Below are 15,292 nucleotides of genomic sequence, written 5' to 3'. Positions count from 1 at the left end.
CCTATGGTGGTGGGTATAATCAATGTTCGTTCTTTCCATCAGCCAGTCATATTTTCATTTTCCTGCACTGATGTTATCTTCTTATTGTTTTTTTTCGCAAGTAATAAGACGCAGTCTTCAATGTGCTTAAGTGCTATTTACAAAAAAATTTCCAATTAAAAGCTATGACTCAGATATTCATGCATTACATACATAGAAGTCGAGCTCAATTGTGTTTCATGTAATAAACATTTTAATATGCAAAAGAAATACTGAAATAGGCAATATGCTAATCTCGTCATTCCGTTTGTGACACCTTAATGCATTGATCTGAGACCCCATAAAATGTATATATTTTTGATCGTTTTAATATTCTAGGTGGATATGGCAAGATCCGTCTGGAGGGCCACATAACAGTCCCCACCAGAGAAGATAACGATAGAATCTTCTCTAAAGCTTCCTGGGATATCTCCGTAGCCCGACAAAAAGGCCAAAATGTCCAGAGATATTACGGGGTAGCTGCCCTTAGTGTTATCAATTCAAATGATCAAATTTTTATACCTATTACGAAAAATTTTAAAGCCTCTTTGGAGTAGACTCAAAATAGTCTCCAAAGACCCAACAGCTGCGATGGTGGCGTCGTCAGACCTTAGCATGTTGTCCTCCCCTCCTCAAGGTGTGGGTGGATTGGCACTTTTAGTCAAGATTAACGCTTCAAACGCGCAACTAATCGTCAGACTAACAAATGAGGAAAAGACGGATAAACCAGAGGGATGCACAGTTTGTCCCCAGCCTTTCCGATTCGGATACAGACAGCGACAGTATGAATGAAACAGTAATCGCAGCCGAATTCAGAGATGAAGGCAGCGGGATGACGGCAGAAGTGAGCGATGAACCGAGAAAGCGATTGGGGGCACTACGACAGAGGAATATGCACCGCCAGGATAATGGAAGGTATAGAACTTCTTCGGAAGCTGAAAAGAGAATAAGATCTCCCGAAGAGCATAACACTGCTAAAAACCTGAAAAAGAGGTCCCCGCTTTCAAGTACTCTGCGAAAACCAAGCCAGCCCTCCCACAATGGACACTCCAAACAGTATCCTACGGAGGGAGACAAAGTTGGAACAGGAACGAAGGAAGCGCAAACAGCCTCTGAGTCTTCATTGAGGACTGTGACTACCAAAAAGACTCCACAGCCATCAAGGAAGGGAAAGATGGTGGTTGAAAAAGGTAAGGAGCCGGCCTATTACGCCGCAGTGGCAAGGAAGCACAACAGAGATGAGATGACTTATGCAGTCATCGATATCGGCATTCTCATGTTAGTGCATATTCCAATCAGCTGGCCAATCGATTACAAACCGGTGCGCGCTTCTAGAAAATATTCTATTTCTGACAAACAACCTCAAGTCAAGAATCAGAAGACTAATTTCCGAAGAACAAACACCGTGGAAGAATCGATGGAACAGTGCCGTACAACCCACATTTCGACAATGTTCAAGGTAAACAATAGAGTTGGATACCCTAACATCTCCAATCAACACCAAAGCCCGCCTCTGGACACGGTCAAGCAGTTCCAAGAATGATTTTGCAGCTCCGGCCCATATATTCGAGTTATATTCCATCTTCGGCCTGATGCACATAGTGTAGATATTAAGAAGATCAGAGGGAGTGAAATATTTCTTAGACCGCTTAAGAAAGCCCAAGCACTTGAATGCTTCCTTCGACACTTCGAATACATATTTTGACCAACGGAATCACATTGAATCTTCATGCCCAGAACATCAAGAGCCTCTGACTGCTTGTTATCTATACCGTCGATAGATTTGACGATTGCAAAGCGTCAGTGAATTGTTTGTGGGACAACAAACAGCACTGCGTCTTGCGTGCACTCGACGCCACTCAGAAATGGCCAGCAAATCCTGGCAGAGTGTTACCTCCACAATCCGCCTCCTGTCGTCAATCTCTCGAAGACTCGGCCTTTGGTTGAATAAAAATGAATGACAGAGGTTGCTGTCATCCACGAACTAGTAGATCGGATTCAAAGTCAGACCCAGAAGATCGTCAATGAAAATGAGAAAAAGAGAGGGAGAAAGGACAGAGCTTTGTGGTACTACTGCGGTCAGATGAGAACCCATCTATATCGAAAAACTCGATATAAATCGAGCGAAGTTATTACCGACACTAAAAGCGACAAGCTTTGAAAGGAGTGCACCATGCCAGACCCTTCCAAATGCTTGGAGATATCCAAGGCAATGACCTTACTCTCACCGAACTGGTAAATAGAGCGACTCCAACGTGCAGAGAAGGATGCCATAGGTCTCCCGTGGAGTGATTTCTGCGGAACCCATATTGTCGGTTGCTAAAAAGACCCTTGGACTCTAAGTATCACAGAAGATGGTAATTGACAATGCTCTCCATAACCTAGGAAAGCACGGAGCATAACGTTATTGGTCGGTAATTCGCAGGGTCAGTTGCTTCACTCTTCTTGGGGATAGGCTGCACGTTCGCAATCTTTCAACACGCCGTGAAGACACCCGCACGGTAATCAAGTTTGAAAAGATTGCGTAAAGGAGGAGCGAACGTCGAAGAACACTTGCATAAAACAAGTGACAATATGCCATCCGGTCTCGGGGATTTATTTATGTCGAGATCTGCACGAACCCTTTTGATTTCACGTGTTCGAAAATATTCCTGAGGCATGGGACTAAATACGTCTTCAATAACAGGGAGTGGTTGATAGCTTTCCGGCAGGAAAGAATTTAGCACAAACGTTACAGCCAGCAGGTTAGCCTTTAGAGTTGGGTAGTTCCGGATAAAACTATTTCATTGGAACTTATTCAAGTATGGAACTGCTGGAACTAGTTCCATCTCTTTCCTTCTTATAGTTCCATCGTTCCTTTTTTATATCCATCACCGAAGGATGGGGGTATATCCATTTCCGATCCTGTAAAGTTTATATATTCTTGATCAGTGTAAAAATCTAAGACCATCTTGCCATGTCCGTCCGTCTGTCCGTTGATTCTGTTGATCTCACGCTACAGTCTGTAAAAATAGAGATATTGAGCTGAAACTTTGCACAGATTCTTTTTTTGCCCATAAGCAGGTTACGTTCGAAGATGGGCTATATCGGACTATATCTTGATATAGCCCCCATATAGACCGATCCGCCGATTTAGAGTCTTAGGCCCATAAAAGCCCCATCCGATTTTGCTAAAATTTAGACCAGTGAGTTGCGTTAGACCCTTCGACATCCTTCTTCAATTTGGTTCAAATCGGTCCAGTTTTGGATATAGCTGTCATATAGACCGATCCGCCGATTTAGGGTCATAGGCCCAAAAAGGCGCTTTTATTGCCCGATTTCGTCGAAATTTGGGACAGTGAGTTGTGTTAGGCTCTTCGACATCCCTCTTAAATTTGGCCCAGATCGGTCCAGATTTTGATATAGCTGCCATATAGACCGATCTCGCGATTTAAGATTTTGGGCCCATAAAAGGCGCATTTATTGTCCGATGTCGCCGAAATTGGGGACAGTGAGTTAAGTTAAGCCCCTCGACATGCTTATGCAATATGGCACAGATCGGTCCAGATTTGGATATAGCTGCCATATAGACCGATCTCTCGATTAAGGCTTTGGGCCTATAAAAGGCGCATTTATTGTCCGATGTCGCCGAAATTGTATCTATGGAATAATTTTATCTATATGTACAAATAAAAACACTGATTTTGAGGGTCAAAACAAAATTCAAAGCTCTTTTTTTGTTTTGTATACAGGAATCAAAAAAGGGGGTATGAAAAAGGAACTTAGAAAAGGAACTAGTTCCTTTTGTAGAACGGAACTAGTTCCTTTTGCGGAACGGAACTAAAAGGATCGATCATTAAAAGGAACTAAAATGCCTTATCAACCGGGTCAGTGAATATCTAATCGTCTTTAATGAAAGTAGGGATAGCCAATGAGTCGCCCTTTACTCTTTTCACAAACGACCAAAAGCTTTACTTCCCTTTAGAGACACAAGAACTTTGGCACAAAGAGTCTGTTCGTGCAGAAACTCTGACACACGAAGTTCTTGTCTGTTTGCGCAGCAATTCATTACTGGCATTTTTATTTAAAAGTCAATTTCTGAATGCCTCCTCTTACTTTTTAGCATTACCTACAATCCCGCACACACATTTCATTTAAACGTGAATTTCTAGTGAAATATGATTTAAAAGATTGTGCTCAAAAATTATGTAATTTATTATACCCTCCACCATAGGATGGTCTGAGACCCTTAAATGTCGATCTAGCCATGTCCGCCGTCCGCCTGTCTGGCGAAAGCACGCTAACTTACGAAGAAGTAAAGCTAGCCGCTTGAAATTTTGCACAAATACTTCGTATTAGTGTAGGTCGGTTGGGATTGTAAATGGGCCATATCGGTCCATGTTTCGATACAGCTGCCATATTCTATTCCTATCAATTCCTATTCGATTTGGCTGAAATTTTGCATGACGTGTTTCGCTATGACTTCCAACAACTGTGCCAAATATGGTTGAAATTACTCTATAACCTGATACAGCTGCCATATAAACCGATCTGGGATCTTGACTTCTTGAGCCTCTAGATTTCGCAATTATAATTTGTCTGAAATTTTGTAGGATGGATCCTCTCATGACCATCAACATACGTGTTTATTATGGTCTGATTCGGTAAAATGCAAATTTGCAAATTTTGCCCATGAACATTCCAAACTTCTCACATATCAATGAGTGCAGTCCGATTCAATTTTATGTTCAATGATAAGGAGCCTCCTTTTTATAGCCGAGTCCATACGGCGTGCCGCAGGACGACACCTCTTTGGAGACAAGTTTTTCATGGCATAGTACCTCACAAATGTTGCCAGCATTAGGAGTGGAAAACCACCGCAGAAAATTTTTTTCTGATAGTCTCGCCCTGGTAACCTCTGCGCTACGGTGGCCTCCCACCGGCCTGAATCGGTATATAGCCTGATACAGCTCCCATATAAACCGATCTCTCTATTTTACTTCTTGTTTTTTTGCTATCTTCGTTAATTGTTCAGTTTTCCATTTTTTTCGAACTTTTGGCGTATTTTCCATTTACTGTCATTTGGCATCACTGCCAATGAAAATAAAGCAAGTGAAGAGTAAACAAAAATTCTCTTAAACCAACCTTTCTATGCTCTCTTGAAAAACGCTTTGTTTGCCTATGAGAATACAGTAGTCGATTTAAACAGCTGAAGAAAACACACGGCGTAAATACTTCGAGTGTATACGTATGTGTGAGTGTGTGTCTTTTCTTGTAATCAGAAATACGCCAAAAACAAAACACGTATATACATATGTAAGTTGTAGGCCGCATTAAGCAGCAATATGGTAAAATACCTAGCAGATATGTAGGTATATTTCATGCGGAATACACAATGTCATGAGCTTTTGTTGAATTTAACTTCACCAATTCACCGGGTTTTTGCACCGTTATAAAAAATTGTAACTGGTATTATTACACCATAGTAAATGTTTTAAACCTTACCTGGGAATATGGCTGCTTGCAAATAAAATTTATTTTGCCAAAAATCTGTTTGCAAATTTCTCTGTGTTCAGCAGTTGTGTAAATTGTTTTATTTTTTATTTATAAACACCACTCCGGTCAACCAACGTCTGAGGAAAACAGAAAGAAACGGCAACGTCAGCTGTAAAGTCTTTGCCTTTGTTAATCGTTTGTGCTTGTGTGGAGCGTGTATTTCGATTGTTTTGTTTTGAGTAGAGCAGCAACTACCGCCGAAATGCCAAATCAAACAAACACAAATTCTCCCCCAAAAAACAGTTGCCCCTGAGACACGTCGAGACTGCTGCCCGCTCACAAGCAATAACAGCAGTGAGAATAAAACGCGAGAGTGTATTTTGTCAAATTAATAATTGTTCTTATTCTTAATGCTTTGGCATTTCATACTTTGAGATATTTTGTTTTTTTATTGTTTGGGGAGCCACTAATTTAATGTTAACACTCGCGAATATGAGTAAGATAGGAAAATATACATATGTATGTGTGTATGTATATAAGCAAGTTTCTTTTTATTTGAGGTGAATCTTTTTTATAGACACATTTAAATCGTTCGGTTGTTGCGGCGGTACTGTTTGCTCTTGTCTGAGCTAAGAGATTATTGTTCAACAACCAACTTTTATTTGTTTCAGTATGTACTCACTCGTATATACCGACTTTGTATTATTCATCCAACTTTACTCCAGTTATAAATTTAGCTTGAAACGACCAGAGCTGCACAACGTATGGTGCAAAGCAAAATAATACAAGAAAAAAATGCGTTAAGGAGAAAGGAAAGGAAGCAAGTAGGAGGTCATTATAGGTATCATAACGGGATACATAAAACTACGAGCTCACTTATGCAGAATAGGTGCTGCAAGTAATAGCAGGTATAGGGCATGTGGGGCAGATTTTGAGACGTTGCATCGTTTCCTTTGACATTGCCCGACCTTCTCGACTAACAGACATCGCCATTAAAGTTTGGTACTCTATTCGACTTTTCACGTGAACAACTCCATATAAACAAAAGGCGTTAAGTTCGTCCAGGCCGAACTTTGGACACCCACCACCTAGGGCATATGCGTAAACCTCATTTCGTCACAATCCGGTGAAAATTGGACAACTAAAGCACCCAAATTCGGCAGGGACATTTAGTGGTCTAACAAATTCAGCGAAATCGGATAAAAAATAAATGTTTATACTCTTTATCAGGAGATGGGTCTGTATGGCAGCTATATCTAAGTATAGTCCGATCCGAACCATATTTGGGACGGATGTGGGGAGACCTAAGTTTCAAATTCAAATTGTTTCAAATTTCGGCGAAATTGGGTAAAAAATAATGCTTTTATGAGCTTCAGACCCTTTATCGGCAGGTCGGTCTATATGGCAGCTATATCTTACCCATATTTGGGTCCTACAGGGTGGCTGATGAATATTGCTACAATGATGAATATTGCTACATTTTTTTTTCGGTGTATGGAATACATTTTTCTTTTATTCATGTTAAATTAAATTATTAAATTAATTATTAAATTATTATTAATTAAATTAATTAATTAATTAATTAAATTAATTATTAAATTATTATTATTAAATAGAAAAAAAGTTATTACATTTTTTTTTGGTAGCGGCTTTCATCAGCCACCCTGTATGTTGGGAAGCCGAAAGCTACTCACTGTTTCAAATTTCAGCGAAATCGTTTAAAAAATAATGTTTTTATGGGCTTTAGATCCTTTATTTGGAGATCGGTCTATATGGCAGCTATATTTAAATATAGTCCGATTAAATCCATATTTAGGTCAGGTGTCGGGAGGCCTTAAACTACTTACTGTTTCAAATTTCAGTGAAATCGGTCAAAAAATAAAGCTTTTATGGACTTCAGACCCATATAGATCGGTCTATATGACAGCTATATCAAGATACAGTCCGATCTTAACCATATTTAAGTCAGATATCGGGAGGGGAGGGAGTAGGTTAATTTAAACCCACAGTTTCAAATTTCAGCAAAATCAGGTTATAAATAAAGCTTTTATAGGCTTCAGACCCTTTATCGGCAGATCGATCTATATGGTAGCTTTATCTAAATATAGTCCGATCCGAACCATATTTGGGTCAAATGTCGGGAAGCCTTAAACTACTCACTGTTTCCAATTTCAACGAAATCGGATAAAAAATAAAGCATATATGGGCATTAGACCCTTTATCGTCAAATCGGTCTATATAGCAGCTAAATCCAAATATGGTCCGATTTGGCCCGTTCAAGAACTTAACCAGCGTGCATCAAAAAGACGTATCTTTACCAAATTTCAGCTCAATATCTCAATTTTTGAAGGCTGTAGACTGATTGCAACAGACGGACGGACAGACGACAAATACACGGACATCGTTAAATCGTCTTAGAATTTTACGATAATGGGAAATTGATATTTCGATGTGTTGCAAACGGAATGAGTAAATGAATATACCCCCAATCCTATGGTGGTGGGTATAAAAATGTTTATGAAAAGCAAGTAAAAGCGTGCTGAGTTCGGCCGGGCCGAATCTGAATTCTGTTAAGCAATGGGAGCTATATCTGGTTATAGACCGATTTGGACTTTGCACAGTTTGTGAACGTCATAACGGAACACTATATATAGTTTATACGAAACAGACAAACAAACAAAGCGCAACAATTTCATTTTTATACCCTCCACCATAGGATGGGGTATACTAATTTCGTCACTCTGTTTGTAACACCTCGAAATATGCGTCTGCGACCCCCTAAAGTAGTCGATCTAGCCATGTCCGTCTGTGTGTCGAAAGCACGCTAAGTTTCGAAGGAGTAAAGCTAGCCGCTAGAAATTTTGCACAAATGCTTTTTATTAGTGTAGGTCAGTTGGGATTGTAAATGGGTCAAATCGGTCCACGTTTTGATATAGCTGCCATATAAACCGATCTTGGGTCTTGACTTCTTGAGCCTCTATAGGGCGCAATTCTCGTCCGATTTGACTGAAACTTTGCACGTGTTGTTTTGGTACCATATCCAACAACTGTGCTAATTCAAATCGGTCCATGTTTTGATATAGCCGCCATATAAACCAATCTGGGGTCTTGACTTCTTCAGCTTTTAGAAGGCGTAATTCTTATTCGATTTGGCTTTAATTTTGCATGAGGTGTTTTGTTATGACTTCCAATAACTGTTCTTAGTATGGCGCAAATCGGTACATAATCTGGTACAGCTGCCATATAAACCGATCTTGGATCTAGACTTCTTGAGCCAATAGAGCGCCCAATTCTGGTCCGATTTGACTGTGCACGCGGTGTTTTGGTATTACTTCCAACAACTGTGCTAAGCCCGGTCTAAATCCGTTGATAACCTATATATAGCTGCCATAAAAACCGATCTTGGATCATGATTTCTTGAAATCTCCCGATTTTCTTCTTGAGCCCCTACAAGGCGCAACTCTTATCCGAATGAACTGAAATATTACACAATGACTTCTACAATGTTCAGCATTAATTTATGGTCCGAATCGGACTATAACTTGATATAGCTCCAATAGCATAACAGTTCTTATTCAATATTCTTTGTTTGCCTAAAAAGAGATACCGCGCATAGAACTCTACAAATGCGATCCATGGTGGAGGGTATATAAGATTCGGCCCGGCTTAGCACGCTCTTACTTGTTGAGTCTATACGGAACAGACAAACAAACAAAGCGCAACAATATCATTTTTAACCCTACACCACCACTGTGGTACAGGGTATTATAGATTTGTGCATTTCTTTGCAACGCTAAGAAGGAGTAGAGCTAGACCCATCGATAGGCATACGGATCGGCTTAGAATCACTTCTTGATTCGATTTAGCTATGTCCGTCTGTCTGTCCGTCCATGTATTCTTGTGATCAAGTTACAGGTCGCATTTATTGTCCGATTGTCATGAAATTTGGCACAACTATCTTTTTTGGTCCAAGGACGAACGCTATTGATTTTGGTTCGGTTTAGATTTAGATATAGCCCCCATATATATCTTTCACCCGATATGCCCCTTTAAAGCTGTAGAAGCCACAATTTTGGTCCGATCCTTATAAAATTTGGCGCAATGTTTTATTTTTCATTTCCCAATATGTGTGCGATTTCATTGATATCGGTCCAGATTTAGATATAGCTCCCATACATATATTTTATCTGATATGGACTTTTATGGATGTAGAAGCCAAAATTTTGGTCCGATCTTTACAAAAATTGGCATGAGGTGCTTCATTTGACGTCTTCATATGTGTGCAAAATTTCATACAAATCGGCTCCGATTTAGATATAGCTCCCATATATATCTTTCATCCGATATGGACTTTTAAGGCTGTAGAAGCCACAATTTTGGTCCGATCCTTATAAAATTTGGCGCAATGTTTTATTTTTCATTTCCCAATATGTGTGCGATTTCATTGATATCGGTCCAGATTTAGATATAGCTCCCATATATATCTTTCATCCGATATGGACTTTTAAGGCTGTAGAAGCCACAATTTTGCTCCGATCTTTACAAAATTTGGCATGGGATGTTTTATTCTACGTCCTCATATGTGTGCAAAATTTCATAAAAATCAGTTCAGATTTAGATATAGCTACCATATATATCTTTCATCCGATATAGCCTTTTAAGCCTGTAGAAGCCTCAATCTTTGTCCGATCTTTACCAAATTTGGCACGGGGTGCTTTATTTGGCGCGCAAAATTTCATTAAAATCGATCCTGATTTAGATATAGCTCCAATGTATATATTTTATCCGATATGAACTTTTAAGGCAGTAAAAGCCACAATTTTGGTTACAACTCTACAATATAGGGCGTGAGATGTTCTATTTGACGTCCCAGTATGTGTCATCAAATGGGCACAGGTCTCGATAAAACGCCCATATCCGATATGGCCTTTTAAGGATGTGGAAATCCAAATTTGTTGACCTATCGTAGGAAAATCTTACAGGATTCTATTTAATATTTCAATAGGTGTGCAAATTGAAGTCTGACTAGATCTCGAGATAAGTTCTACATATAAAAAGTACTACGTACTACAGGTGGTAGGGTCGGCTCAGCCCGACTTTTGCCTTTCCTTACTGGTTATATATAAGAAAGAGGATGTGTGTTTATGTACCCATCCTGACTCTAGAGACGTTTGTACACCTCTGCTTTTGTTGCAAATTTGCAAACATGAATTATTAAACAGATTCTTATCAAATACACCAAAAACAACGTAGAATAAACCGAAAATCCATATGTCAACAGATAACAACTCACAAAAGCTGAAGTCTGTATTGTTGGATGTGTATTTTAACAGTAATTTCACATTTAATCCAATATAACAGTGATTGCACATTTTATCCACTTTTTCCTGTACTCATTAAAAAAAATAAACAAAAAATTGTATTTGTTGTTACAAGAATATCACTCCACTTACCAAAAATAGGCAACATTATCCAAAGGAATACAACTAATTTTTAACTTGTTGAAAATGTTGTGGATTAACTCCCGTCTATATAATAGGTAGTTGGTTATATATGCAGTGTCTATGCCGGACTAAACGCAATTTGGAGAAATTCATTCATAGAAATGCGAAAGTAGCATATTATCATGCATGCATCACATTCCAATCGTAGGCGGAAAGAAAGCATGTCCTAAATTATATAAGCACTCTCTTAACTTCTCTCTTAACTCCCTGTCACATATGTATTTTGTTAACACTGTCCTAGTTAACATACCAAAGACACTTTTAACTGTTAACTTCTCATTCATGTCTTTGCATATGATAAAGCAACAAGTTTTCAAGGACACCACCACCCACATAGAATTTGAGAAACTCTCAGTTCGTTAAGTCATACAAAATCTCTACCTCTCTCTTTTTCTCACTTTACTTACCAGTTGCATACGATATGACATGCTGAGGCATTCGATTTTTCTCTCTGTTTATTTTCTCATTCAGGAGGTGGTGGGTTTTTCTTTTTGTGTGGGTAGATAAAAGTTCAGAACAATACACATAGTACATATGTATCTACATTTAGTGCACTTTGCAAAGGGTGCGAGAAAATATACGAAATATAAAACTTTGTTGACGTACATAACCCATCGAACATGGGCAATCGTTTTTCATAATTAAAAATTCATTTCCATCAATTCGTATACATCTCCATTGAAAGAAGAGTCTAACACACTATAGTTAAAGTTACGGTTACACTTCTATTTAATCTGGATTTATGACCCACATTAGCTGATGTTATAAAGAAACAAGTAAAAGCGTGCATAGTTCGGTCGAGCCCAATCTTATAAAGGGTGATTTTTTTGAGGTTAGGATTTTCATGCATTAGTATTTGACAGATCACGTGGGATTTCAGACATGGTGTCAAAGAGAAAGATGCTCAGTATGCTTTGGCATTTCATCATGAATAGACTTACTAACGAGCAACGCTTGCAAATCATTGAATTTTATTACCAAAATCAGTGTTCGGTTCGAAATGTGTTCATTCACCGTAACGTTGCGTCCAACAGCATCTTTGAAAAAATACGGTCCAATGATTCCACCAGCGTACAAACCACACCAAACAGTGCATTTTTCGGGATGCATGGGCAGTTCTTGAACGGCTTCTGGTTGCTCTTCACTCCAAATGCGGCAATTTTGCTTATTTACGTAGCCATTCAACCAGAAATGAGCCTCATCGCTGAACAAAATTTGTCAAAATTTGAACACATTTCGAACCGAACACTGATTTTGGTAATAAAATTCAATGATTTGCAAGCGTTGCTCGTTAGTAAGTCTATTCATGATGAAATGTCAAAGCATACTGAGCATCTTTCTCTTTGACACCATGTCTGAAATCCCACGTGATCTGTCAAATACTAATGCATGAAAATCCTAACCTCAAAAAAATCACCCTTTATATCCTTCACCATAGATCGCATTTGTCGAGTTCTTTTCCCGATATCTCTTTTTAGGCAAACAAAGGATAAAAGAAAAGAATTGCTATCATATTGGAGCTATATTTGAATGTTGGAATGTCATTGTGTAAATGAATGTCATTGTGTAAAATTTCAGACAATATGAGTAGGAATTGCGCCCTTTAGAGGCTCAATAAGTGAAATAGGTATGAGGCTATAGACCGATTCGGACCATATTTCACACGTATGTTGAGGGTCATGGGAGAAGTCGTTCTACAAAATTTCACGGAAAAAGGATAATAATTACGCCCTTTGTAGGCTCTAGAAGTCAAGATCCCAGATCGGTTTATATGGCAGCTATGTCAGGTTATAATTCGATTTGAACCATATTTGGCACAGTTGTTAGAAGTCATAACACAACACGTCAGCCAAGTCGGATGAGAATTGCGCCCTCTAGTGGCTCAAGAAGTCAAGATTCAAAATCGGTTTATATGGCGGTTATATCAGGTTATGGACCGATTTGAACCATACTTAGCACATTTGTTGGTAGTCATAACTTAAAATTTCAGCCAAATCATATAGGAATTGCGCCCTCTAGACGCTCAAGTAGTTAGGTTATGGACCAAAACATCTCATGCAAAATTTCAGCCAAATCGGATGAGAATAACGCGCTCTATTGGCTCAAGAAGTCAAGATCCAAGATCGGTTTATATGACAGCTATACCAGATTATGAACCGATTTGAATCATACTTAACACAGTTGTTGGAAGTGATACCAAAACACCACGTGCAAAATTTTAGTGAAATAGGACGGGAATTGCGCCCTCTAGAGGCTCAAAAAGTCAAGACCTAAGATCGGTTTATATGGCAGCTATATCAAAACATTGACCGATTTGAACCATACTTAGCGCTGTTGTTGGAAGTGATAGCAAAACACCACGTGCAAAATTTCAGTCAAATAGGACGAGAATTGCACCCTCTAGAGGCTCAAGAAGTCAAGACCCAAGATCGGTTTATATGGCAGCTATATCAAAACATGGACCGATTTGGCCTATTTAATATACCAACCGACCTACACTAATAAGAAGTATTTGTGCAAAATTTCAAGCGCCTAGCTTTACCCCTTCGAAAGTTAGTGTGCTTTCAACAGACGGACGGACATGGCTAGATCGACTTAAAATGACATGACATTCAGTGAAAACGGATTTTAAATGCGCCTTTTATGCAGCCAAGACTTTAAATCGGAATATCGGTCTATATGGCGGCTATATCCAAATCTGGACCGATTTGGGCCAAGTTTCAGAAAAATGTCGAAGAGCCTAACACAACTCACTGCTCAAATTTCGGCGAAATCGGATAATAAATGCACCTTTTATGACCCCAAAATCGAGAGAAATTGAAATTGAAGAAGAATACCGATGGGCCCAACACATCTCACTGTCCCAAATTTCGGCGATATCAGACAATAAATGCGCCCAAAATCTTAAATCGATCGGGCAGCTATATCTAAAACTGGACCGATCTGTGCCATATTGCAGAAGTATGTCGAGGAGCTAAACTTAACTCACTGTCCCAAATTTCGGCGACATCGGACAATAAAAGCTCCTTTTATGGGCGCAGGACCTTAAATCAAGAGATCGGTCTATATGGTAGCTATATCCAACTCGATACCGATCTGGGTCAAATTGAAGAAGGATGTCTTCTGGCCTAACGCAACTCCCTGTCCCAAATTTCAGAAAAATCGGATAATAAATGTGGCTTTTATGGGCCTAAGACCCTAAATCGGCGGATCGGTCTATATGGGGGCTATATCAAGATTTAGTCCGATATAGCCCCTCTTCGAACTTAACCTGTTTATGGACAAAAAAGAATTTGTGCAAAGTTTCAGCTCAATATCTTTATTTTTAAAGACTGTAAGGTGATTTCAACAGACAGGCGGACGGACATGTCTAGATCGTCTTAGATTTTTATGCTGATCAAGAACATATATACTTTATAAAGTCGGAAATGGATATTTCGATGTGTTGCAAACGGAATGACAAAATGAATATACCCCCAACCTTCGGTGGTGGGTATAAAAAGAAAATTTTAAGTTAGGAATTCCGTGCTACTTACAAAATCCTTAATTGTTTTTAATACCACTCGCCTAAGTTGGTTCACGTCCGGTATTGTGTCTCCACCTAAGTGATGGTATCTGTTAGACGCGATAGCCGGGCAATGACAAAGGAAATGCTCCAACGTCTCATCTTCCCCGCATGCGCTACACATGCTATCATTTGCCGCACCGATTTTACATAAGTGAGCTCGAAGTCCTATGTGACCCGTTATGATACTAATAGTTATACTGACCTCCTTCTTACTTCCTTTCAGTAATAGCCTCGTCTTCTCACCATCTGGATCCCCCATAGGATTTTCGCCGTCCTACCGATCGTTTCGCTGTTCCACAATGTTGCATGCGCATTCGTCGGTCATTCCCTTAACTCGGACTGCGTCGACTCGAAAGGCTTCGGGTTAACCAAGTTTATTGACGGTAGTCCTCTTGCCTTCACCGCCAAATCGTCTGCTCTTTCATTTCCCCTTACTTCGTTATGGCCCGGCATCGAAACGATGCGGATTTTGTTGTTGTTGTTGTAGTAGTAGCAGTGTGTGGTACACTGAGGCGGCAGCCCTTGCCGATGAAGGAATTCATCGGGTCAATCTGGTACATACAACCGGCTGCCATGGGATTGATGCGGATTTTGTCATCCTCTGAGGCGTTAATCTCCTTCTTACACTGCAAGACTGTTCGTGACCTTACCGTCCTGGTTGTTATTACTCTTATGACAATTTTACTGTCGGTAAAGATTTTCAGCCAACGTTTCGCCGGCGAAAAAC

At 39.5% G+C, this 15,292-nt stretch overlaps 1 protein-coding gene across 2 annotated transcripts in view; it reads right to left on the bottom strand.

Annotated features, from left to right (window-relative positions):
• LOC106093236 (plasma membrane ascorbate-dependent reductase CYBRD1) overlaps positions 1 to 11,067 on the bottom strand; it is a 73,002-nt gene extending 61,935 nt beyond the window's left edge. Inside the window, exon 1 of one of the 2 annotated variants that reach the window (XM_059364764.1) lies at positions 10,947 to 11,067. In XM_059364764.1, the coding sequence (XP_059220747.1) occupies positions 10,947 to 10,962 (16 nt within the window). In that variant the 5' untranslated portion in view covers positions 10,963 to 11,067. Of the gene's footprint in view, positions 1 to 5,502; positions 6,111 to 10,946 lie in introns of those variants that run through there. The other variant, XM_059364769.1, reaches the window with a different exon arrangement.
• Positions 11,068 to 15,292: the final 4,225 nt, after the last annotated feature.

The sequence above is a fragment of the Stomoxys calcitrans genome, chromosome 1, assembly GCF_963082655.1.
Source record: "Stomoxys calcitrans chromosome 1, idStoCalc2.1, whole genome shotgun sequence".
Taxonomy (NCBI): Eukaryota; Metazoa; Arthropoda; class Insecta; order Diptera; family Muscidae; genus Stomoxys; species Stomoxys calcitrans.
The sequence above is the reverse complement of the archived record's forward strand: the minus strand, read 5'-3'. Positions and strand labels throughout refer to the sequence as shown.